This window comes from Leopardus geoffroyi, chromosome D4 (genome assembly GCF_018350155.1).
Source record: "Leopardus geoffroyi isolate Oge1 chromosome D4, O.geoffroyi_Oge1_pat1.0, whole genome shotgun sequence".
Lineage (NCBI taxonomy): Eukaryota > Metazoa > Chordata > Mammalia > Carnivora > Felidae > Leopardus > Leopardus geoffroyi.
In genome coordinates, this window is record NC_059342.1 from 18012980 (window position 1) to 18040176 (window position 27197).

The 27197-nt window shown below is 44.4% G+C and overlaps 1 protein-coding gene and 1 long non-coding RNA gene across 4 annotated transcripts in view; one reads left to right on the forward strand and one right to left on the reverse strand.

Moving 5' to 3' along the window:
* PCSK5 (proprotein convertase subtilisin/kexin type 5) overlaps positions 1-27197 on the forward strand; it is a 460872-nt gene that overhangs the window by 292433 nt on the left and 141242 nt on the right. For 2 of the 3 annotated variants that reach the window (XM_045468528.1, XM_045468529.1), the window contains exons 15-20: positions 1833-1935; positions 3278-3471; positions 9515-9599; positions 14124-14221; positions 14649-14778; positions 15684-15799. In XM_045468528.1, coding sequence (XP_045324484.1) covers positions 1833-1935; positions 3278-3471; positions 9515-9599; positions 14124-14221; positions 14649-14778; positions 15684-15799 — 726 coding nt within the window. Of the gene's footprint in view, positions 1-1832; positions 1936-3277; positions 3472-9514; positions 9600-14123; positions 14222-14648; positions 14779-15683; positions 15800-19032; positions 21715-27197 lie in introns of those variants that run through there. The other variant, XM_045468530.1, reaches the window with a different exon arrangement.
* Positions 869-10142, reverse strand: LOC123593022. Its single transcript, XR_006710058.1, has 4 exons — positions 10030-10142; positions 9081-9182; positions 7601-7703; positions 869-962 (listed from the first exon to the last, which is right to left on the reverse strand). It is a non-coding gene; the product is annotated as an uncharacterized LOC123593022 (long non-coding RNA).

Sequence of the window (27197 nt, forward strand, 5' to 3'; positions counted from 1 at the left end):
ATTCAAATGTTGGTAATGTTAAAATTCTGAACAGTTACGTATCTTCATGGTTTTCCTCCTTACATCTCTAAAATGTCCACATTGGCACTTGTGAGAGAAGAAAGACAATTATTTCTTTATTACCCTGCAAACTAAAATGCTAAACTGCATCTGGGACAGTTTAAGATTATAAGAGAAACAGCACAGCATGTGAACTTGCCATACAGAGCCCTTTGGCACGTATCAAGAGTAAGTTTGAGGGTGTTTTTTTAATTGCAGAAATCATCTGGTGAAAATTTAGGGCCACCCAGGGTTCCTTTCCTTCAGAGCTGTGATTTTCACCTTCATGGAGAAGTCAGCCTGTCTAGAGGCACAGATGGCATTATCATAACCAGATCCCTGTAACGTTTCATCAAATTCCAGGGACCGTAGGACCCGCAGCTGGCCGAACCTCAAGCCTTATACGACACAACAGAGACACCGTCTCCTCATGTATCATAGCAGATAGCTGAAATGTCCCAAGTTGTACTAGCTGTGGAATTTAATTTAGAGGTCAGTTTTAAGGCTTGGGGGAAACAGAGATAAACAGCACTGTTAAATGACTCTTGTGATGAATCAGAAATATATTTCAAAAGTCATCTCTAGGACCTCATTTTCTACCCTTCCATAGGAGACCTGGACAAGCCACTCTAGCTCTTGGAAAGGGTGTTTTCTCGCCAGAAAAATGAGAGATTTTTCTCTGTGTCATGCCTCCCGGTTGCTACCATTTTATGTTTCAACTCAGTAACTGTAGAACACGGTCCCATCATGACTAAGGGAGATCAAGGTTCACCAGGAAATCCTTTCGATTAAAATAAATATGGTTCAGACATTTCTGCCATATCCACTTACTCTTTGTACATTGCACGCAGTATGTTTGTTGCTAGTTAGAATCATGTGACTTTTCAGCAGGAAAGAGCTTGAAGATTAGGAGACCAAACGTCCTAAAATACGGAGAACAAGGAAAAAGGGAGTTAGTTCAAGCAAGCAACGGGCCTATAAGTAGCCCGTGTCATTAGAAAGCTTTTCATTAATTATAAAAACCTCCATCTTTCTGGGGTTTTTCCCCTGCCTGGGCATTCTCACTCTATCCCAAAGAACACGTCACGAGAGATCAGCAACCGTGATTCTGAGTCTGGAATTCTTTAAGCTCGCTTGCGTTGTTTAAAATGGATGTGTAGTTTTCTTTTGTTGAGCTGCCCACTGGCCTATGGGTAGGACGCAGTTTTAAATCTATTATCTGTGCCTCAAGTACCTGCTTTATAATCCAAGACCAGATACCGATAAGCTTGCACCAGATGCCACGATGACGTTTCTTGCTGGCTACGGTATCTCAGAGGTATTCAGTGGTCTTAATGACCTTGGGCAAGCCGGACGATCTCGTCCAGGCATTGAATAATAAACTTGCTTTCTTGGCTGTCAACAGCGGAGCTTCTCATTTTTCTGTAAATCCGACGTTTTTATCATTATGCATATTTCATTGCAAACAGTTCTTTTCCACTTGCTCCCGTGGCATTGCTCATTGGAATTCTGAGATTTTTGTTATCTCCCACAAGGCAGCCATATGTGTTTTAAAGACCAGGCCGTGACTGGATTTACATTCTCGACACTTAGGTCATTGAGGTTCCCCCCCTCCCCCTGCCAAAAGCCAAGAGTTCATCTCTGGGCCGACAGCCGTCATCCACGTTATTCCTCCGTCTTAAAGAAACTCTCACGGAAGGAGGAAGACACACAAGTCTCATTTTATACCGCATTCAGACGGACCTGCTTTAAAACCACTGTTTCCAAGTGTTGTTTTCGATTTTTGTGCAAAGGTCCCTGCGACCCTGAGTGCAGTGAGGTTGGCTGTGACGGCCCCGGCCCGGACCACTGCAGTGACTGCTTGCATTACTACTACAAGCTGAAAAACAACACCAGGTAAGAACAGAGGCTGCGGCGGTCCCCCCCCCCCCCCACAGCATGCCCTGGGCGTTCCCATGGGGGGTGGGGGGCGCGCCTGAACAGGACCTGTGATGTTCGGCCACCGGGGCCTGAGCACCGGCCCCCACCTCCTGGTGTAAATTCAAGATGCGGAAACGGATACTGAATCACAGAACACAAAGTGCACCTGCATGCTGTCCAGCTGCAGGTGCCTTTTCTCATATTTGGAAAGGGTGGCGGGGGGAAGGACTAGCTCTACACAGGACTGGCCTTCCCCTTTAGACCTTTCCATTCCCGGGATGTCTGACGCCACAGCTAAATGCGAAAATGCTGGCATACAACCAAACAGGTGCTTTCCCGGGGCTGTGCAAGCCCTTGGCTTCTGCCTCAGGCTGTGCAGAAGACGGTGCCGGCCCAGCAAAAGCCACGCCCTCCAGGCACCTCTCAGCCCCGCCCCCTTCTCCCTCCTCCTCCAGGGAAAACCGGGACTTGCATTTCAGCTATGCTGACACACCCAGACGCGTTCCAGTTCCTGTTTACATCCTTGCTGGACTTGAAATTCCTTAAAGGAAAGGCCCTTGGCCACCTCAGCACCTCTCATTATCTCCTAGACCAGCAAAATGCCTGACATTGGATTTGGAACTCCGTAAATATTTGTTGAAGGAGTAAAGCGCTGTCCTTCGACGATGGGCAGACGAAGAAGTTATTTTTTAAAGTTTATCATAGCCAAGTTTAAATATATTTACGTTATCTTTTTTTAAGTTGAAATTCATAATTTTCATGTGTGTTCATTTAAGATAAAAAGTACAGATGGGCAGAAAAGAAGAAAACCCCTGTTAACATTTTCTCAACTATTCTTCCTGAGTTGGCTCAGTTGGTTACGCGTTGTTTACGTTAATTTAGACGATAGCATACAACCACTCCCTCTAGCACACGGGATCCATATGACACACAAAAACCGCACAAAACCACAAGTAACCCCTTATTAGCAGCCTCTTTGTAAAAAATCATGGTTGCCACCTAGCTTCCCTTCAACCCAATGCTACAACCTTCCTCTGGAGACTCCATTTCTAACCATCATCCCTTTGAAAGAGCTAGACCCGAACTGGAAGACGTACCCTACTTGATGGACTTGGTATTGTGTGATTGCCTTGCTACTTCGGCACCCTACACGGGAAAAAGCTTCAACCCACAGAATTTGGCTCTTTGGGTATGGTGTTACCCTAATGGTTTCAAAAGGATTTAAAGACTGAGGACGGCTGTTGGCCGAGCACTTCTAAGAGTGCTAGGACTGAGTCTCTGATGATGGTCCCCTTCTTTTTATCATTCCACGATGCAGGATCTGTGTCTCCAGCTGCCCCCCTGGCCACTACCATGCTGACAAGAAGCGATGCAGGAAGTGTGCCCCCAACTGTGAGTCCTGCTTTGGGAGCCATGGTGACCAGTGTCTGTCCTGTAAATATGGATACTTCCTCAACGAAGAAATCAACAGCTGTGTTACCCACTGCCCCGATGGCTCATACCAGGACACCAGTGAGTAGATTGCAAATATTTGGGTTTCAGAGAGGAAATACAAGGTTTTCACTTGAGTGACATTAGGCGCGAAATCAAGGTTATATCAAACAGGATCTAACCAATTTTTTAAGAGAACGTGTTAGAAGTGTAAAAGATGAATTTGTAACCATTTTTGTGCGAGCTGATTTATGTCAAAATGCTTGTAAGTGTCAGGGAGTCCTCAAGCCCTTCCCCAGATTCAGTGATTGGCCAGGAGGACCCACAAGGCTTAGCGTATTTGTACTCATGAGCTCATCATTACAACTTATGACAGCAAAAAGGCACGAAGTCACGTCAGGAAGAGGTGCAGAGGACAGAGTCAGCAGAAAATGGCAAACGTGTCCAAGAGTTTTCTCCCAGGGAAGTCACCCAGGAGGCATTCAAATCCCCCGGCAACAATTTATTACAACCTGTGTGCAATGTAGGCTACCTGGGAACCTCCTTAGAGTCTCAGTGTCCAGGCTTGTGGTCATGAAGACACCCTCTCCCTGACACATAACAAAACGCCAGACTCCTAGAAGGGAAGCAGATGTTCAGCATAAACCATATTGTTTGTACAGGTTAAGCACCATGCGCCACTCTTCTCAGGGAGGGTGCTAGAAACCCTCCTGAGATCCAAGGTCCCAGTTGGCCACGGGCCAACTTCAGCAGGCTTTCCAAGGATAGCAGCCACGCCTGCTCTTTTCTCCACACTAGCCAAAGGAACCAGGGCCCTGCAATATCAATGTGTGCTTTTCAGAAAGCTTAGAAAACATGACTTCCACGTGAATGTGGAATAGACACATGTCAAAGACTGCCAACGAGGAAACCTACAAAGTGACGAATGTCGAAGACTATCAGGTACTGTCTCCAGTCCAACACAATCAGGTATTGTCCCTAGTCCACTAGTAAAGGCAAAGTGAAATCTGTTTGCTGAGTTATAGGCAAAACTGATTGATTCCCAAAGAGATCTGAGAAGAGAGAGTAGGAGGGTCCCGAACTCACCGTGTCTCTCAGCTACACTGAAGTGTAAGCTACGTTTGTACGACCGGCTCTGAAAATGACCGGAAGCCTGGCAGAACAGACCTTCCACAGTTAATTGTAGACAGAAGGCCACCTCGAAAGGGGAGGAAGAATGGAGACGTGGGCAAAAACCAAACCCCTGGTGCCACTAACCCTACAAACAGGAGCGACATCACAAGCAAGGAGGAGCAAGAGGACCTGACCCCACACTAGGCACCCCCAGCATTGGGAAGATGAGTCGCCGTGGCCTCTGGCTCAGAAAACCAGCACATCTTAACTTCCACGGGACTTGGTTCCAGGAGAGTCTGAGGGCAATAGGAAACTGAGTCCCCATCCTTAAAGCTCCAGCATACTAAATGACTCAGCCAAGACAGCACAGAAGCAGCAGTTTGGAAAGTGCCTGGGGTATACATGAAGGAGATGTATGGACTAATCTATCCTGAAGGGGCAGGACGTAGAGAATATTGCTCTAGAAACGAAAGTGCTGGTGGGTGCCATTCCTCGCCCCCTCCCCCCCAGCCCTAGATAACTGGATGTTTGTGAGAGGTAGCATGAACTCTCTCCATCTACTTTGCTGTAGCACTGTGTGCCCTTCCCCATCCAACCCGACTCAGCCGTCCTCCCTTCAAAGTGGCTCCTGCCTCACCAGACCCACTCGGAGGGTGCCCCTCCACAATGACTCATGCCCTGGAGAGGGAGGAGATCAACCCACATAACAGCACACTTTCATTTCCTGTCGTGGAGCCTCAGAGCTGGCAAGAAGCTGGCAAGAAGCAAGCCCTACCTTTCAGCGTACCTGTACCTGTGGCCGAGGGAATAATTTCAGACAGGTAGGTTCACTGCTGGCCCAACTCACCAAGCCTGTGGCTGCTAGAGATAGGCCTCTGGAGAGCACATGGGGCAGATGCTACCCCGAGCACTCATAGCAGGCAGAGCGGATCACTGCAGCTGGCTAGGCTGAAGGCAGTTGCGACTCAGCCACAACAGGGGTGCATACAGCCCACACCGAGGACACCCTTGTTCTGGTGACCAGGAGGAATTACACTGTAGGGCACCACAGGACCACTTCTACACAGGCCACTACTTCCAGGACCAGGAGACATAGCTGACTGTCCTCCTACGCTAAAAACACACACAGAGAGTTAGAAAAAAATGAGACAGAGGAATATGTCCCACGCGGGGAAAAAAAAAAAAAAAGATAAATCACAGTGAAAGAGCTAAATGAAATGGAAGTAAGCAATATGCCTGATAAAGAATTCAAAGTAATGATCACTGAGATGCTTGAGAAAAGAGCAGAGGATCTTAAAAAGAAAGAACCAGCCAGAGCTAAAGAATAACTGAAATAAAAACACACTAAATGGAATCAACAACAGATTAGAAGATGCAGAAGAACAGATCAGTGACATGGAAGACAGGGTAACAGAAAACAACCAAGCTGTCTTCAGCAAGTGGTGCTGGGAAAACTGGACAGCGACATGCAGAAGAACGAACGTGGACCACTTTCTTGCACCAGACCCAAAAATAAACTCAAAATGGATGAAAGACCCAAGTGTAAGACAGGAAGCCATCAACATCCTCGAGAAGAAAGCAGGCAAAAACCTCTTTGACCTTGGCCTCAGCAACTTCTTACTCAACACATCTCTGGAGGCAAGGGAAACAAAAGCAAAAATGAACTATTGGGACCTCACTAAAATAAAAACCTTCTGCACAGTGAAGGAAACAATCAGCAAAACTAAAAGGCAACCGACAGACTAGGAGAAGATATCTGCAAACGACATATCAGATAAAGGGTTAGTATCCAAAATTTATAAAGAACTTCTCTAACTCAACACCAAAAAACAAAAAATTCAGTGAAGAAATGGGCAAAAGACATGAATAGACACTTCTCCAAAGAAGACATCCAGATGGCCAACCGACACATGAAAAAATGCTCAACATCACTCATCATCAGGGAAATACAACTCAAAACCACAATGAGATCCCACCTCACACCTGTCAGAATGGCTAATATTAACAACTCAGGCGACAACAGACATTGGCGAGGATGTGGAGAATGCAAGCTGGGGCAGCCACTCTGGAAAACAGTATGGAGGTTCCTCAAAAAGTTAAAAATAGGACTAGCCTACAACTCAGCAATTGCACTACTAGGTGTTTATCCAAGGGATACAGCTGTGCTGTTTCGAAGGGGCATATGCACCCCAGTGTTCATAGCAGCCCTATCAACAATAGCCAACGTATGGAAAGAGCCCAAATGTCCATCGATGGATGAATGGATAAAGAAGATGTGGTATCTATATACAATGGAGTCTTACTCGGCAATCAAAAAGAATGAAATCTTGGGGCGCCTGGGTGGCGCAGTCGGTTGAGCGTCCAACTTCAGCCAGGTCACGATCTCGCGGTCCGTGAGTTCGAGCCCCGCGTCGGGCTCTGGGCTGATGGCTCAGAGCCTGGAGCCTGTTTCCGATTCTGTGTCTCCCTCTCTCTCTGCCCCTCCCCCGTTCATGCTCTGTCTCTCTCTGTCCCAAAAATAAATAAACTTTAAAAAAAAAAAAAACAAAAAGAATGAAATCTTGCCATTTGCAACTACATGGATGGAACTAGAGGGTATTATGCTAAGTGAAATTAGAGAAAGGCAAATATCATATGACTTCGCTCATGTGAGGACTTTAAGACACAGCACAGATGAACATAAGGGAAGCAAAAATAATATCAAAACAGAGGGGCACAAAACATAAGAGACTCTTAAATCTGGAGAACAGAGGATTACTAGAGGGCCTGTGGGAGGGGGGATGGGCTAAACGGGTAAGGGGCATTAAGGAATCTACTCCTGAAATCATTATTGCACTATATGCTAATTTGGATAGAAATTTAAAAATTAATAAAATAAATTAATACAAATATATATATATATATTTTTTTTTTTTAATAATTTCCAACCTAGCAATACAACTAGAATTGGGGGGAGGGAGAGGTAATTTTTGCAACTTTACCAAACAAAAATCTGTAAATTAACATGTAACTTCACAGCATTTGGGCCCTAAGCCATCATCATTAGGAAACAAAGATCTATTACCTGGAGAATTAAGTGATCCTTGGGCACACCTACCTTTTAATGTTCTGGTATGGCCCGGAGTTCTTAGTAATTTGTCCTAATAATTGTGTCACACCAGGATCCCTGACGACACTGACATTTTCTGTTTCCACACAACCTAAGAACGAAGAACACCCAAGTTTAAATGAGCAAGAGTCGTTTTTACAAAATCAGGCAAGAATTTGGAGGTGGATACTGTTGCTTCTTAAGAAGTCAGGGTCCCTTGATTCAAAGGCAGGCGTTTTTCCATAAGGCAGATGGGGTCTCTAAGTTACCCTACAGAACAGTGGGTAGGGATTTCCTTGTAGTTTTTATCCCCCCCCCCCCAGATTTGGAACATGAGCTTGCAACCTGATAGAGAAAGGAAAACTAAGAGAATAAGAGTGAGGAGGGGGGCTGAGGGATCCACAGAAATAAACAGTATTTCTTGAAGAAAAAATTCAAAATTCTATCAAGATGACAGAGTCTTAGGAAAGAAATTTGGTTCCAGGTGATCTATTACAGGATCAAGATAATTGAGTGTCCACTGCTTTCCCAGAGCCTGGGAGGTATATAATCAAGGAAGGCCGTTCAAACAATTTGCTGATATGAGTGGTCTCTGTATCTCTCTCCTTTTTGTAATTGGCTTTTGTTATATTTTCCTCCTGTAATGAGTCTGTTTACATAAAACAGTGATCAGGTATGATCATGACTAGTAATAATCATTGCCAACACATTTACAGCGCTTTCAAGTTCATATAGTTCCCTTGAGGAATTTCATTAACCCCTCAAGACAAGCTGAGAGGTCAGCATTGTTGTCATGTTTCTTCAACAAATGGAAGAAGAGAGGTCCTGAGCTTGCCCGCTGGAAATGCTAAAACCAGAATTCACATCCAGGTTGACATCGTGATGGAGAGACTATATGAAGACTACCAGAAGATTGTGTTTCATGGCAGGGGGTTCAGAGTTGAGAAAGAGGGGTTGGACCTCCAGGAGGTCCTTCTAGGAATCCATTGAAGCGGTGTTTCTCTGTGGAACCGTGAACAAACGCCAACAGCTAAAGAGGAGACGGAGGAAAAGAATCTTACGAACAAAGCTTCCTTCAGTCCTACATCTATCTGTGGTTAATCTGCTTGCATCTCAGAGAAAGTATCAAGTCTCCAGAAAACTTTTGCTTCAAGTTAACGGCCTTAACCTAGTGGAACACATCACCATTTCACTAGAGAATAAACATGCATTCGCCATTTTTTCCAATGGGAATCTGTCTTTGGTATTAAATAGGAAAGCCAAATATATTTCTATTCTCCAGAATATAGATACATCTGAACTATAATAACATATCATATATTTTGATATTTTCACAGCCACCATAAAGTACAAGACACTCTTCTAGACAGCACAAGAAATAAATCATCAACCCTACAATTTTAAATGTAGATTCCCTTTTCTTACATTTTTATCAGAGTAGTCCTAAAAGTTGGGAGCATGGCAGGGGTGGGTTGGGGGGGTGGTCTACCTTTCCATTACACGGCCACAAACACTGCTTCTCCACCCTTCTATACTGGTGTGGTCCAATGTCTTCGTCACTATGATCTTCATTGCCTGATGTCAGGAAACCCTGCTTGGGGAAGAGAGAAGGAGGAAGGGGAAAATGCCAATATAGTATTCAACTAAGAATGAAAAGGGCTGTAGCTCTCACGTCTGCAAAATGGTAGAGATGTATAGTATTTTCCAGCGCTGCGGTTCCTACCTCTGTTTACTTGGCTGAGAAGTGATGGCAAATGCTGAGGGTAGGGCTTTTCCTGAAATTTTCTGCTCAAGGCCACGTATGTATATTATTGTGCACATTAGCAAACTTCAGAACATCTCCGCCTTTTATGGAATCCATTTGACCAACGGATTTATAACCTTGTTACTTTTGTGTGTCTGTGTGTGTCTTTTTGTTCACAGAGAAAAGTCTTTGCCGGAAATGCAGTGAGAATTGCAAGACATGTACAGAATTTCACAACTGCACAGAATGCAGGGATGGGTTAAGGTGAGAGAGCGAAGGATCTCGGCAAGTCCCACAGCCCAAGGAGCTTCTCAGTATAAATAAAATAAAATATGCAAATAAATAATCCTCTGGCCATCACCCTCTTGACTCCCATTCAAACACTTGATTGCTATTTGCATTATCTTTACCATTATATGTGAAAAATTGGATGCCATCTTGGCTGAGGAAGGTTTATACACCAAATAAAATCCTCTTCAGAAAAGATGGCTCAGATACAACTAAATAAAAATGGCTACTTGAGAGGCTCTCTTCGTGCTTCTTGACCGGCAGCGTGCCCGTCAAGGATTACTGTGTGGGTAATACCAATGAATTCTATTTAATCCTCCTGATTCATTCCTTTGATGGTCGGAAACTATTCCCTTATCTTTATTATTTCTCTCCATATAGCCAATCATGCTCTTATCTTAAGTACCTCAGGCTTGGTTCCATTATGCTCTGGTATGCACATAGATTTAACACCTGGAGAGGTTTTTCTTGACTGGATGACTTCGCTCATTGCCAAAGCCAGATAGCGATAGGTTCTGCAAGAGAACAAGCACACAGCAAAAATGAACTAGGTGGCCTCTTGATATCCACAGAGAAGGTCAGACCATCCTCTGCTGGGTGAGGAGTTGGACTCTGAGCGTATAGGGCGCTAGAAACCTGCCACACCGGATCTCTCTTAAGTGTTGAGAATTCCTGTCTCCACCTTTGATTAGCGAGGGTTAGACTGGGCAGGCCCCAGGCAGGTGATTCTTTACAATAATTAATATCAGAACATCGTTTTTGTTTAGATTGTCTGTGGCCTTTTTTTTTTTTTTTTCATACACGCATTCGGTACTGATTTGATTTCCTTTCACCTCCAGCCTTTCAGTCTTGGGGCGCCTGGGTGGCTCAGTCGGCTAAGTGGCCAACTTCAGCTCAGGTCATGATCTCACAGCTTGTGGGTTCGAGCCCCGCGTCAGGCTTTGTGCTGACAGCTGGTAGCGCAGAGCCTGGAGCCTGCTTCAGATTCTGTGTCTCCCTCTCTCCCTGCTCCTCCGCCCTCCTACCTCCCCTGCTCATGCTCGCTCTCTCTCTCTCTCAAAAGTAAATAAACATTTAAAAAAAATTAGTTTTTAAATTTTTTTTAAAAAGACTTTCGGTCTTAATAAATATCAGTCTAGACAGCCCCCAAATTTTTGGAGAAAGAGCAGATCGGTATAATAAAAAGGAGAGAAGATGACAGATGTGGGCCAAAGCCTTCCTATTAATCAGCTGTGGGATCGTGGTCAAGTCACTAAGGCATTCTGAACTTCAGTTTTGCCCTCTAGAAAATGAGAAACCAACCCCTACATTGCTGGATTATGACAGGATTAATTGCGATAACATTTACAAAGTACCTATTTCAATATGGGACACATACTCGGTCCATGAAAAATAAAAGGTTGTTTAAGGTTAGTTTCTAGAGAGGTGCCTGAGTGACTCCATCGATCAAGTGTCCAACTTTGGCTCGGGTCATGCGCTCAAGGCTGGTGAGTTCCAGCCCCGTGTCAGGCTCTGTGCTGACAGCTCAGTCTGGAGCCTGCCCTGCTTGGGATTCTATTTCTCTGTGTGGCTCTCTGCCCCTTCCCTGCTTGTGCTCTGTTTCTCTCTGTCTCCCTAAATAAATAAGTAAAATAAAATAATTTCTATACAACTGACCGTTGCACAACTCAGGGGTAGGGGCACCAACCCCCATCCCATGCAGTTGAAAATCACACATAATTTTAACTCCTTTCTTTTTCTTGTAAAATTTATTCTGAGAGAAAGAGGGGAGGGGCAGAGAGAGAGAGAGGTTGAGAGAGAGAGAGAGAGAGAATCCCAAGCAGGGCAGCTCCGTCCGCATGGAGCCTGACACGGGGCTCGATCTCATGAACCGTGAGATCATGACCTGAACCAAAATCAAGAGTCGGACACTTAACCGACTGAGCCACCCAGGTGTCCCAACTCTTTAACGTACTCTTAACTACATAACTACTAGCAGCCTATTGTTGGCCATAAGTCTCACAAATAACAACACATATTTTGTGTTACATGTATTATATACTGTAGTCCTACAAAAAGTAAGCCTACAGAAAAGAAAATGTTAAGAAAAGTCTAAGGTAAATTACATTTATAGTACTGTCATTTATCCAAAAACTCCACGTATAAGTGGACTCATGCAATTCAAACCTGTGTTTTCGAGGGTCAACTGTGTTTCTTTGGGAACATTTTAGAGAGTTCGTAACCGGCACTCTCCAACAGAAATATGAGAGCCGTATATGTTAATTTTATACATGGCAGGAGCCACATTAAAAGAAGCAAAAAGATACGGGTGAAAGCTAAAAAAAATATTAACTGAATATATCCAAAATATTATCATTTCCACATGTAATCAGTATAAAAGACTCAGAGAGATACTTCACATTCTTTTTTGTCGCTATACCCAGTCTTACCTGGTGGGCATTTTACCCCTAAAGCAGGTCCCACGTCTCAACATGGACAGTAATTTTTTTTTTTTTTATATGAGCAGTATGTGATCTGCGTTTAGATTTGACAGAATTTAGTCGAAGTAGATTTTCTAGAGCCACGTTGTTCCAAACTTAGAATTCTGCCGATAGCTGAACCAAGTGCCAGCGTGTAAAATGTAGACTGAAATTAATCACGACTGAAATTAAATTAATTAAAACCACGTAACACTTAGAATCCCAGTCGTTGGCCACACTGGCCACATATCAAGTGCTCAGGAGCCACAGGTGCCAGAAAAGCATGCGGGACAGCACAGTCCTGAGCTGGCCGCTTTATCACAGGAAGAACCCAGGCGTTCACAGCCCCAGCTGGTCAGCCAAGCCACCGCTGTATGCTGAAAGCTGCAGCAAGCTTCAGGATGCTCAATGCCTGCTCTCTGTTGCACGACCCACTTAAGCTCATTTCTTCCTCACACAGGGAAGCCTCTGTCTCATGCTGAATAAATGCCAACCTCAGAAGGAATGTCCTTTATTAGAAAAGCTGGACGGCTCTTTTTTTCTAAGCTTTGATAAGTGTTTTGGTGGTCCTCCCACAAAAGGATCCGTCGGATGCAACGTTCTTTTCTTCCAGTTCTCCAGAAAGGGAAGGGATTTTCTTTCACTGGCTTTTTAAAACATCTCTCCCCGGCCAGTAAGATCTGTGAATGAGAGTCCACATTCAGTTACGCTGTCTCCTTGAACCTGCCTGCCTTTGGCTCGGAGGCTTTGAGGCTTGATCGTTTTGCCTCAAGAGACCTGTAAAATTGTAAATCGTGGCTAAGCAACAAACACAGAAAAATGCGTATGCATACAGCACCGGAAGGAAGTGGATTAAAATGTTAACAGGACTGTTTGGGATCCTTTCTCATCTATGTTTGTTCTTTCCAAATTTATTAAGCATAGGGAAAAATCAATTTTACTTTTCCAAGTTAGTATGATGCAAATACAAAGCACAAATAAGATGTGAACTGGAGAATGTAAGGAGTCCAAGGGGATAAAAAAACCGTATGACCCTGTTGCTTAGATACCCATCTTCTAGTATCTTCTATTTGGTGACATAGCATTACAAACCCTAATGTATAGTTCTAATCACACTATTCAGTGAGCAATATTTGTATATTAAATGTCATAAATTACGTTTTAAGAACCAACCTGTAGACCATGGAAACTATCATAACTGATAGAAATTAGAAGGGAGAAAACAATATGCATTCCCCATTCAACATTCTGGCAATTTAATAGATTCTAAGAGTGCTGAGTAGAGAAAAATACGGTACGGATCACACCTGGAAACAATAATATAACTAAGAAAAGTTGGGGTGTTTGGAAAATCTGCAGTATAGGGAGGTCATTTTACTAAATTATTCATTAGAATTTAAAAGAAATCAAGAAAGAGGCAAAGCATGTTCAAGTTGTGTTGTTTTCATGAGAACCGGTAGAAGAACTAAACAATCAGAAACGAATACAAAAATAGCTGCTCTTGGGCGTGTGGGCTGGCCAGAGATCATCGCGCCCTTTTATTCAGTTGCAATTCATTGTACCATCAGTGCAGATGGGCTGCAGGGCTCGAACTCACGAGTCGTGAGATCCTGACCCGAGCCGAAATCAAGAGTCGGACGCTTACCTGCCTGAGCCACCCGGGCGTCTCTACAAACCAGCTTTTGGATCTATGATGTAGCAGGTCTGGGCATCAAAGCTGTCAGACACATTGTTCGGCAGTGAGTTTTGCCAGTAAAATATTTTTAAGAACATCCGGGCTGTAAGTTGTGGAGCAAAGAAGGAATGTGTCAGCCCAGTCTGCCAATTAAGAAAATTGTCCCCAGAACTTGCAGCACGCGTAGAGGCTACAGACCTCAGTACAGGCAGCGGGAGGGGAGAAGAGCAGGGTACAGGCTATTTCCCCTGCTTTGAAGCTTTGCTTTTCTTGGGGGTCGGGGCGGGGGGGACTGTATTTGTTGTGCATGGAGCTGGGGAGTCCGCCTGGGTGCCTTGATCACAGCGTCTGTGTCTGTGTCTCCAGCCTGCAGGGATCACAGTGTTCCATCACCTGTGAAGACGGGCAGTACTTCAATGGCCAGGACTGTCAGCCGTGTCACCGCTTCTGTGCCACCTGTGCAGGTACTTGTCCCCCCCCCCCCCCCCCGCCCCCGGCTTTTCGTTCACTCCTCGGGCTCTGGTTGAGCTCTTACCGATTTGTTCTCAGCCATCACTCATACACGCCCACTGGCTGGCTGTAAAGTAAACGCTGGAGAAGCGTGGGTCTCTTCCAGCACGCCTGCATATATTGTCACGGCAAGTTCTCATCTTCCTTCCGCCCTCCTGGAGACACTTAAATATATCCCAGGGAGATCCCCTCCTCTTTTCAAAGCCGTTGGAGGTTTTGGGCAAATGGAAGCGTTTCATTTCGGTTTAAAACGGGAGTGGTTCCCCCCCCCCCCCCCCAAAGAATGCAAGGCAAAGCGCCACAGTTCCATTTGTAACCGAGCAACTACAAATGAAAAGTACACGTTTTGTTTCTGTTCGCCGCGTTCGTCTGGCTTTTCAGGGGCGGGCGCCACCGGGTGTATTAACTGCACCGAGGGCTACTTCATGGAGGACGGGAGATGCGTGCAGGCCTGTAGCACCAGCTATTACTTGGACCACTCTTCAGAGCACGGATACAAATCCTGCAAGAAGTAAGTGGGCCCGCCCCCTTCAGCCCGAGCCCTCGGTCCCTGGGTCCTTATTTGACCCCCTCCATAAATAATACGAAACAGAATTACTAACCGTGAACGAAGGTTCCAACATCTACCTGTGGACACTGCCCTGCAGCTTTAACCCAGCTTCCATTTAACATTCTTTGTTTTTCTCGCAGGAGCGCTTAAAACCTTTAAGGTAGTATTTCTGTTCCAAGTACCTGCGTCCTCCCATTTAAAATCACACACCCTAGGGCACCTGGGTGGCTAAGTCAGTAAGCATCTGACTTGGGCTCAGGTCGTGATCTCGCGGTTCACGAGTTTGAGCCCCATGTCAGGTGAGCTCGAGCCCCACTTTGGGGGAGCCCCACTTTTCTGTCTCTCTCTGCCCCTCCTAGGATTCTCTGTCTCCCCCTGTCACTCACTTGTGCTCTCTCTCTCTCTCTCAAAAATAAATAAATAAAAATAAATAAATAAATAAATAAATAAATAAATAAATAAATCACGTAGTCTTCCTGCTAGGCTTTCTTTAATGTTGTCAGATGTAGCAACTACGGTAAGAAAAGATTTCTGCGTCATGGTCAAGTTTAAAACGTCATTAAGGCTGGGGCGCCTGGGTGGCTGGGTTAAGCATCCATCAGCCTAGGTCATGATCTTGCCCTTCTCAGGTTCGAGCCCCGCATCGGGCTCTGTGCCGACAGCTCAGAGACTGGAGCCTGTTTTGATTCTGTGTCTCCCTCTCTCACTCTCTCTGCCCCTCCCCTGCTCACGCTTTCTCTCTCTCTCTCTCTCTCTCTCAAAAATATTTTTAAAAAATTTTTAAACTTCATTGAGAGGTTGATGGCTGACATCTTTTCTTGTACCCAATGTGTGAAAGGACGATGAATTCTACGTTTTCCCCACAGATGTGATGCCAGCTGTTTGACGTGCAATGGTCCGGGGTTCAAGAACTGCACGAGCTGCCCCAGTGGGTACCTCTTAGACCTAGGGACGTGTCAGATGGGAGCCATCTGCAAGGACGGTGAGTACAAACTGCTCATTTTGATCCTCTGAGCAAAGGGTCACCTTTTAATATTGATATCTAATACCTTTCCACTCAAAGAAACTACCAAGCGTGAGTTAGATGAACAGGCCCAATATCTTGTTGGCATTCATCCGTCTTGGACTCACACCTACAGTGGGTTTGGGTTTTGGTTCATTTCTTTCAATTAAAAGAAGAAATGAATCACCTGTATAGTTCTACTGGCCAAGAGGGCACCAGTTAGCTCTTTTCAATTAGCAAACTTTGTGGGTTTTTTTTTTTTTTTACATTTTAGAGTTTTAGGTTCACAGCAAAATTAAGCAGGAAGTACAGAGAGATCCCATACATGCCCTGACTCCCCCACCCGTGACACACACACACACACACACACACACCCTCGCCCACCATTAGCCTTCTCTACCAGAGTGGTTACCTTTGTTGTAATCAATGAACCTTCATTCACACACCATTATCACCCAAAGCGATACCCGAAAGATATACTTTGGATATCACCCAAAGTCCTTAGTTGACATTAGGGCTCACTCTTGGTGTTGTACATTCTAGGAGTTTCGCCAACTGTATAAGGACATGAATCCACCATTATAGTGGCATACAGGACACTTTCACTGCCCCAAAAATCCACTGGGCTCTGCCTTTCCCTCCCTTCATCCCTCCCCCTTCCCCCCAGAACCTACTAGTTTTTTCTTCCTGTCTCCATAGATTTACCTTTTCCAGAATATCATATAGTTGGAATATGCAACCTTTCTCAACTCGTTTTTTCATGTATTTATTTCCCATCTTCCACCGTATGTGCTTTTGACCAGATTTTAATACCACGTATAGGAAGATTTGTAGCCTACGTTTGATACTAAGCATTAGACAAACATTATCCTTTGTTTTTACAAAGTTCTCTGACACTTCAGTTTTAACGACAGCATAAAATTCTATCACGGGACGATGCCGCTTGATTGCCATTCCCTTTATTTGGATCATTTAAAATTTTGATACGTAACAATCAAACGGTATCTGAATACTTCATTAAGCCTGTGGGGGAAGGAATTAATGATAGAGCCAGGTAGAGAACTTAAGACTTCTAAATGTTGGCTCATTTTTCTTCTCTCTGCACACACGCTTCTCAACCAAAATGCTGGGACCGCACACCTTCTCCAAAGAGTCACAGTAAATTGGTTTTGGTTTTGGGGTGCTGTCTAGGGCATGGATATTTTTAGAAGCTTCTCAAGTGTTTCTAATGTGCAGCCAGGTTTGGGAACATTTTGCTGTTCCATTCCCCCTGACAACGTGACACATGCCAAGCCCTCTCCTAGTTCTAGCCTCCGTTTCCCCATTTATAAATGAAGAAATGTAAGTTATTCCAACTTCAGCATTTTGTGAACCTTGACTCCGTATAATTCACATGGAGGGGGCCCTAACATTGGAGCCTGACGCTTTATGCAGACACGTATCTCAATGACCTAGAAAGCATTTTGAACCATCGTTATTTTTAAACATCTATGGATTGTTATGAAAATAGAAAAATAAAATTTTAAAGTATGCATTTGGAACAGTCTTCCCGGACAAGAGCACTTCCCTTGGTTTACTATTTGCCTTCCTCTGAATGGGCGCTCTTCTAGAAATTTCACAACAGGTCCAACAGTGCTCTGGTTGGGAGAATATGGATTCAGAAATCAGAATACTGTCGTTCATTTCTTGGGCTCCAGATCTTGGGCAGGTGATAAACTTCTCTGGGCCTCACTTCCCTCATCTGTAAACATGAGGAGGCTAATACTATTGACCTTGTCTGGTTATTCTAAAACTTCCCATTAGGAATTTCAAAAAGATGTCCAAAAGAACCAGGCAGCTCATGGCACCTATAGAACATGATTGATGGTCTCATTTCCTCGGAGCATGATAGGTGACTTTGTGCCTTCATAGCTTTTTGACTATAGGATGGGTCCAACTGGGACAGACCCAGTCAGGCTCTGTGTTCTCACCACACAACACGGGGACAGAGGGTTGGGGTGAGGGCATCCCAGGGACCATGTAAGTATCACTTTTTGCTTAAAACCATGGTTCCCTTATAGCTGGATGTGACCAGAATTTTTAAGTTAGTGACAGAAAACAGAGGAAGATCCACAGTCGCTTGAAATTTTCACCTGTAGCATTTGGTACCAGGCATGGCCACGTCTGTGATGCTTTACCTGCCTTCTTTAAACCACGGTAAACGTGGGGATGAGTTCTGCCAACTGGCACTTTGGTGGGAGCGGAGTGTCAGGATCGTGGGCAAGAGTAGAAAATGAAGAACCATCGTTTGCAAGGTGTCCACTTTCAGATCAGCTAAATAATGAGAAATCGTGAGATCACTGATGGCTCACCGGGCTTTTCAAATCACACGGCAATTGCATTTAGGGATTCGTGATTTAGTCTCTCTCACCTGTCATATTTCAATGATTCTAAGACACACTTTTTTTTTTTTTTTTTTTTACATTGTAACATCTCTGAAATCAGATGCATCTTCTGCTTTATGCCTTTGACTTAGTCACAGTGATGTCTAGCCGACTGAGTCAGGTGCGCGGTTGCTACTTCTTGTGTTGAATATAACAGGAGTTCAGAAGCGCTTCGAAAAATTAAACGAGTGTTTACTATCAAAGGAAGAGTTTTTGCCATAAGCACAGAAACACAACAGCATAGTTATATAACGAATATTTAACCTTGTGCTAAAAAATAACACCATAGTTATATAACTAATATTTAACGGACATTTCAAGAAGGACAAAATTAATATTCTAATATTGATGAGAATGTAAGAAGAAGCATGTTTTTTCTGGGCAGAGCTTAAAATGGTGGTGCATCTTACATCCAGGGTCTTGGATTCAATGAAATATAATATAAATGGCTGTATACTCTCTGCTCTGGGTAATTCTGAGAAGAAAAATTCCGTGCTTATGTTATTATTGATTTCTAATTTATTCTTTTCTCTAACCTTTTTTTTTTTTCCTTTCATAAATGACACCAATCACATTTACCATTGGACTGCCATCTCTCTCCTTGAAAAACAATGGTGTTGACTGAAATCACTTTGAGTGGACCAAATTTCCTCCTTGGTGACTATTCCTCAATGATCTCTTCCACTCCCCCAATCTGCCTCTCTGGCCAATCACAACCTTCTTCCGTGTGTACATCATGCTGCTCTCGTCCTCAACTCCCCCCTCTGTCTTGCTGACTTCCTGGAAAAGCCACGGAAGAATCCTGGGCCGAAGGAGGCTTCTGTATGCTAGTGAAAAAGAACAATCTGTGCCAACGGAAGGTTCTTCAACAACTTTGCTGCAAAACATGTACATTCCAAGGCTGAGCTGCGATCCTAGATTTCTTTGTTCCTGTAGACTTATAGATTACTCCATATTATTATTAAAAAGAAAAAAAAAAAAACAAGCAAAAAAAAAAAAAAAGCAAGCCACCTCTCTCTTTTTTGCTCTCTTTTTCTCTCTCTCTCAAATTTGTGCAGGGAGATGGTGAACTGTTTTGTCAGAACTTAAATGGAAAAAAAAAAAAAAATAAACCTACAACAAGCCTACCTTTTATAACTGGGTGTTTAGTGCTAAACAGCCAGAACCACAGAGACAGTATTGTATGACCAAAGCATTTGATGCCAAAATTTGACGTTAAAGTAATGATTTGATTTCCTGCCCTGGTTTTGAAGGTCCATTTCCCCCCCCCCCCCTTTGCATTTACTTGCTTGTTTCCCCTTTGAGATGCCTAAAAATACCTTTCAAAAACATCACAAGAGCAGACATAGATCAGAATCAAAGAGAGAGCTCTCGCGTGTGTCATTTTTCACGCGTGAGTCCACTGTTTGTTGGGGGAAATGGCACAAAACTGGACCTGAGGGCGTTCAGAACATCCCGCGGAGTTGTGTTCAGTGTCGTTTTGTCTTAGTTTTTCACAGTTGAACGTTGATACTTTTCCACGCATAACTGACCGCGTGCATTATGTGCTGGTTTTGGCGTTTGACTCACGCGATAAGTCTGCTCCACTGGCTTCATCAGATAGATTTGCTGCTACTGGCTTTTCCATTGCCGATTGGGTGATTTTACACACAGCTGGTCAAATGGGATCACTCTCTACGATCAGATTGGTGATGGACAGAAAGCAAAGTGACACCAAATAGCTGAGACCCATCCAGCTCCCCTGAAATCTGGAGTGTTCACTCTGTGGACCCCTGCCCAATCTCTTGGTGCTATCTGGCCATTATCCCCGTAGCATTTTTGTTTGTTTGTTTGTTTTTAAAGGCCATCAGAAATTCCACTTATTGTGATGGGAAGCATTTTGGATAGGATGCGGGAGATTTCTTCCTTGAGTCCAAAGTTTCTAAAAGGTCCTGTATTTTTTAAGAAATGGAATTATTTAAATACTATTTAAGCTCGTGCCCAAGTTGGCCGGGCAGTGTTTCTCAATGGTGCTTATTAGAAGTTTTATCATTTTGTCATTTTAAGAAAATAAAACTGGAAATTGAATATGGGTGGCATGATTGTACCCTCCTGGTTCTGTTATTTCCCACTCCTCTGTCCCTCTTCTAACTGTGCTATGTTGCATCTGTCCACTGGATGTCAATGAGATCATGTGTTTTCTTGGAAATCTTCTCACCGGTTTTCTACAAACTCCTAAACAACATCCTGGAATCTAGCAGACTGAATTTTGTGGAAACTATTTTGGATCAGTGGTTAGAAATGATGCCGGATAGATCTTTTTACCGATTCTGAGTTTCTCTGTTTAGGGGAGGATAGACTCATAACAAGTTTCTTCGTTTTTCACATCAGAGCTCCATTGGTGACCTCATTTGCTTTGGGAGTGACCGGCCATCTTACAGGCTTTATTCTTGTGACAGCCTCACTTCCAAGATATCACTAGGCCTCACAGCTGAGAACAGGGATGATATCAATATAGATTATTTGGGGAAGGACCTGGGAAGTGGATGCGAAGGTCCCCACCCACACAACACGCTAGTGAAAAGCCGACCTTGAAAACAGTCATTCCTAGACATCCAAGTCATTACCTGACCATAGGTGATTAATTATAGTCTAATGACCCTCTTCACAGCAACGTAGTGATACTGAGTCACATAGTGATTCATAAGTAACTAGGGAATCAACGGATTTTGCCGACCAACTTTCGTTTTCGTAACACTGCAGCAGGCCCTTCTGACCTGAAGAAAGTAAGTCCATCCAGGGTATGGCGTATAGAGCCTTACATTTAAAGGCACAGCCTCTACATGGACAAACGTAAGCGCAAGCCTAAAGCAAGAGCGGGCAGATGGCAAAACCAGATTTGCCTGCAAAGGAATCCATTTTACTGAACCAGCCCATACTGCTTGAGGCACAAACTTACTATGATCGGAAAGATAAAAACCATGTCTGTGTTCTGAGACAAATAACCGTCAAAATGACAGCCAAATTCATCGGGGTCCACCAATGTACCTGTTCCATTCCCCACCGACCATGCAGGCACACGTCACGGAAATACTGGTCTAACTGCTAGTGTGTTACTGCCTCGTTTATCTACAGAATATTATTAACTAGAACATAATGCTTTCAAAGTTTAAGTTAATGTTATATATTATGTATAAATATATATATTCATAATGAGATATATGGAATGGATAGTACAAAGTTTGGAGACTTCACAAATGCTCTAACCTTCTAGAGACAAAAGTCCTATCTTCTGTTTTCTTTTGTCTTTTTATTTTGAATTAGTGATCCACTGTTAACTCCAAATCCACTTTTACTGAAAAATACTGTACATGTGTAAAATGTTCAGTTGTTTTTTTGTAAAATATAGCAGAATGATTGTAATTGATACTGGCCCAAATCAATGTTATTCCATATTTTATTTTTTCTATTAAATTAACCTAAGTTCCTGTTTATCTGATCTGTTCCTACCCACGGGTAACTATCTCTGAGAGGGTGAGAGAAGGAGAAACTTCTGTTTCCACCTGTGGCCACATAGAAGCTGAATATAAAGGATGGAAGTAAATGGACCATCTGAAGGTCAGAAAAGAAAGGGTAAGCAGAGGAAAGAGCTGAAAAGGAGAGACAGAGTAACGGCAGTATAAGAAAGGAAGAGGTTAGACTCGGTCCTAAGCGGATGTTAATTCCCGTTTTCAGAAAGCCAGCTGGTGGGGAGGGGAACTGTGAGAACTTGGTGTCCAGACCCACACTGGGGTCTGTACTTTTTAGCAGCTTGTGCAGATGGTCCAGTATCTGGGCCATCTAAGCGCGCCCTTTCCCTGGGCTTCCCCCGGGGTTTGGACTACTGCATACCCACCAGTGTGCGTGTGGAGGGGTGAGGACCCAGGGGCTGGACACAAGTAGGTGGGGAATGTGAAGCTTTGAAAGGGGAGAAGGCCGCACTCAATTTTCTGATACTCTATGTAAAATTGACCGTGGCCGTAGCCCGGGAAGCCTAGAAGGTAACAGTCTAAAATACATCTCCCGTACGTGCCACAGGGTGAGACTCTATGGCTTATAGATCTTTGAGAACCTTCCTTGAGATGCAGACACTAGCTTTGAGAGGTCAGTGCCCTGCCTCTTCCGCAGAGAAAGGAGACATCAGTGAAAACAAGATCCAAGTTGAGCTCCAGTTAGGTTTAAAGGGATACTAAACGGTGTAAGAGAGCTCCACTGTCATGAAATCCCATTATGAGAATAGCGGGGCAGCGGGAGGGAATGAATTTTATTGAGCGCTTACTAGGTACCGCCCAGCGTGGGAGTATAGAGTGTATGCGTGCTAATGTAAACTTCCTTAACTCTCACAAAAAACTCTCAAGCAGAGGTATGCCCTGTTTACACATTAATCGTTACCTTCTGTTTACAAACAAGAAAGCTGAGACCGATGGGCTTGAAATCAATTGGGATTACATAACCAGACACAACAATTAAAATTCAACAGTGAGACAGTGAACGTTCACTAGTGAATTCTAACTCTCAAACGAATGGGACACTAAGTTACTAAGTCCAGACAGGCAGAATGCCTTTGACTTGAACCGATCAGGGTGAAGTTCCTAGAGTCAGTGCAACTAGGATTGGTTCTTGGGAGCTATGGCTGAGGCTTAGCTGAGCAAGGAGGAGTGTTAGCAGCAAACTTGGTATTGAAGAGATGGTTCGGGGTAGCAAGTCAACTATTTGCATGGCTTCATCTAGTGGCTACATTGTGCCAAAGAACAGTGATCCGACATCTGACGGGTTAGTCAGGAAGGATCTACATTTCTACGCTTTCCAAAAGATGAGTAGTGTGGCCCATCCTCAGCCCCCATACCTGTGGCAGACCTTCCTAATCACCAGTATCCATCTGGGGATTGATCAGACTTGTCTCTCTTTCCGCAACCCCCCCGCCCCCAGTGTTAGGGGGGCCTATCATCATGCTGCTGATCTCTTCTGTCAGACTCCTTGTTTTGCCACCCAACTGTCTACTCTTCACTTTGAGGCTCCAGCCAACTGAGTACAAGTGGATATCAGGCAGCTAAAAGAGAAGGAGACGCGTCTTATTAACGGCTTTCCTACCATCATTCGGTCTCATGCAAAGAGCAATGACAGATGGCAGTGCGATGAATAATGGAGAAAATCAGAGGCAGCTGTAAACTATGACCTGGCCAGTTTAACACTCCCTCCTCCTTCCGTCCTCTAATGCAAAATGGTAGAGGGAACTTAAAGGCCAGCTGCCGCTTGACCTCACCTGGCCCAGGCTGGGCCCTGGGCCCCCAGTCAGGATATGTCAATGACAGAAAGTAGAAACCTGCTTCTGGTCGACAGCCATGCCCAAATGTTTTTGCTGTTGCCAAGCCATAAAATCTTAAGTTCTCGGCAGAATACTTTGGAGCTGGTGACAAACTCCCTAGGGCATAGCCAAGATGGACCTCATTTCCCTGTGGCTCGTTGGAGCCACGTAGCACTAGAAGCAGGACTGTGAGGTACATGAGCATGTCCCCCCTTCATCAGGAGAGGTGAAGATCTGTCCCAGAGTCAATCTTGGGCAAGAAGGATACAGTTACGCAATATCCCGGCATCTCAGAGGGCCAGTCTGGGAACTGGGAACGCTTGCAGTTCCTTTCCGCGCTAACTGCGGAGGACTGAGAAGAATACTTGTCTTATTACTGAAGCATTTTCTTACACGGTCTTCTCTCTAAAGGAGGCCATTTTGAGGGCGATTGTCGCTTTTTCAAAGCCGGGTATCGATCCACCAAAGATATTTTGAATCCCCACTTTGAAAAATTCCCAGAAACGTTTCCTGAGGCCTAAAGTGTACACAATTTTTTTTTTTTTTAATTTTAGGAAAGAGTACGTTATTTTAAGAATATGCTTGAAGGCTGACAGAGTTTTACTTTAGGGAAAACTAAAAGTTTTATTTCATTTTGGCTTTCATTTGGCCCACACCAACTCAGAGGCCTATGGAGATACTTAGCAAGATTCACAGCTAGTAAAGGGTGGGGCTGGGACTGGGGCCCACAACCTCAACCTTCTGCACAACACTGCCTCCTTTTGAAGAATGCCAGGAAGAAACCGAGCCCGTATTACATACACCGCAGGGGTTAAGAGCCCTTTCTCAAGGGCAGGTAGAAGACACAATGGGTCCCTGGACTTGGCTTTTTCTCTTCATGAGCTCAAGTGAATTGCTTCCATAAATAATAAGTCTCTGTGGTCCTTCTCGCCCTCTACAAGCTTATAGTCTAATGGGGAGCACAGACACAAAAATACGAAGCTATTTACGTGCCTTCAAAAGGGCATCAAAATATTGTGGGGGAGTCCAGAGGAGCAAGCTCACTTTACCAGTTAAGTGCTAAACGTTCCATACCCTTGCATTACAAGCTTTCTAAGGGGCATCCAAAAATAGCGTGCTCCATTAAAAATACTATTACCTTGGGGCGCCTAAGTGGCTCAGTTGGTTAAGCGTCCGGCTTCTTCTCAGGTCATGATCTCATGGCTCCTGAGTTCAGGCTCCACGCTGGGTTCTGTGCTGACAGTTCGGAGCCTGGACCCCACTTCGGATTCTGTGCCTCCCTCTCTCTCTCTGCCCTTCCCCCGCTCTCTTTTTCACACACACTCTCTCTCTCTCTCTCAAAAATAAGCATTAAAAAAAGATTTTAATACAGAGACCTCAAAATATGCAAATTCAGGTGATATTTTAATTAAATACCTACAAAATGCAACATGTCAAAACTAGACCATTACAACTCAACTCTTAAGGAACCACATGCAATTGGGGTGCCTGGGTGCCTCAGTCAGTTAAGCGTCCAACTTCGGCTCAGGTCATGATCTCGCCATCTGTAAGTTCAAGCCCGCAGCGGGCTCTGTGCTGAGAGCTCAGAGCCTGGAGCCTGTTTCAGATTCTGTGTGTCTCTCCCTCTGCCACTCCCCTACTCTCTCTCTCTCTCTCTCTCTCTCTCTCTCTCTCTCTCTCTGTCAAAAATAAAGAAGCATTAAAAAAAAAAAAAAGAACCACATATAATTAATTTAATGTAGGATAAAGGTAATTTAAATATGTTTGACATGATGTGGGACTTACAGAGGCGGGAAAACCTACGATCTGTTGGGATCTTAATATAACTCTGCAAAGGAGGGAGAAATTCACTATTCATGCTCGGGGTGGGGAGTTAGATTTATATATATTCCTCATCTCTTCCCTCAAGATTTCTACCTGTAGCTCCAAATAGCTACTTGACATTTCCCTTCAGATAGCTAATAGGCATCTCAAAATTAACATGTCCCAGACAGACTTCAGATTCCTGAATCTCCTTAATATCATCACCAAATGTCTCCCACCCCATTCATGGTATTACAACCCAGCCACCCGGTTGCTCAAATCCAAAATCTAATAACTCTTCTGTTTTCTTTTTTTTTTTTTGTCCCCAAATCCAACCCATTAGCAGGGTCCCATTAATCACGCCTTTCCAGTAGATCTCTAAATAGTCCATAGTTGTAATTATGGGTCAAGCCGCCATTGTCTCTGTCCAGAACGACTGCAGGTGCCTCGTAAGGAGGCTCCCTGTTTCTCTTTCCTCCTTTCTTTTTCTCTCCAGCCCCATCTGCTCTCCACAGGGAGAGCAGAGCTGCTATTACAAACACCAAATCAGATTTCGCCTCTTTCTTCCTATTTCACTCGAAGTCACATCTGAACTCCTTACCTGAGCTCTTTCTCATCTCCTTTCTTGCCGCTTCCCCCTACTTACCGCGTTCCAGTTGTAACAACTTTTTGTTCTTCAAGCCAAGCTAGCATGTTTGTGCCTCAAGACCCCTGCCCTTCGCCCGGCTGGTTTCTTCCCATCCTGCGGGTCTCAGTTCAAAAATAGCTCCCTTGGAAAGCAGTTGCCTCCACCACTCACCCCACGCCTGCCCACCTTTTCTGGTCTTTTCATGGCACGTATCACAACCTGACATTCTATGGTTCCTTTGCTTGTTTACTGTCAGTCTCTCCCAGTAGAATGTCAGCACCGTGCAAGCTGGCGCTCTGTCCATCTTATTCACAGCCATAGCTTGTAGGCGTAGCACGGTGCCTTCCCTGCCTGATCAACATTCGCAGAATGGATGAATAAAAAGGCTAAAGTAAGAAACGGCATTTGACCCGAGTCTTGAAGGAGAAGCAGGTATTTGTAAGTCAGTGAAGGTGAGGATGTTGAAGAAGCATTCTTGAGAGAGAGAACCAGTTCGAAGGGCACAAAACCATTAAAGTGTCTGTGGACAGGGATGGCAAGGAGGGGGCAGGGTAGGCACTGGAGGCAGAGGATGGAGAGACAGTGGAGGGCAACTTGTAAAATACTGTGGAGGGGCTGGTGCCCTCCTCCCCTCCCCTTGACAGAGTCCTCAACCCTCTTTTCAGAGAGGCTAAATGATGTGCTCAAGGAGACCGTGTTCGGGGCACCTGGGTGGCTCAGTCGGTTGGGCACCCGACTTCGGCTCAGGTCATGATCTCACGGTCCGTGAGTTCGAACCCCACGTCGGGCTCTGTGCTGACAGCTCAGAGCCCGGAGCCTGTTTCGGATTCTGTGTCTCCCTCTCTCTCTGACCCTCCCCCGTTCATGCTGTCTCTCCCTGTCTCAAAAATAAATAAACGTTAAAAAAAATTTTTTTTTTTTTTAATAAAAAAGGAGACCGTGTTTGCTTCGGTCCCTGGAGGACTGACACCTACACTGAGCCAGCTAAATGGAAGGACAGGGTGCTAAGCACAGCTCAGCTGTCAAAATAGCTCGCATGAGAGGAGGCAGCCCATAGCTTCTCTTCACTGTGATATCCATGGCCAGAGCAACATATTCGGCAAGGCCTGTTTGCAAGATGATACTCGGGGACAAGAGCTTGCTCAGAAATCCTCTTTTCCTTCTAAGGAAAAAAAAAAAAAAAAAAAGCAAGCCGAAACA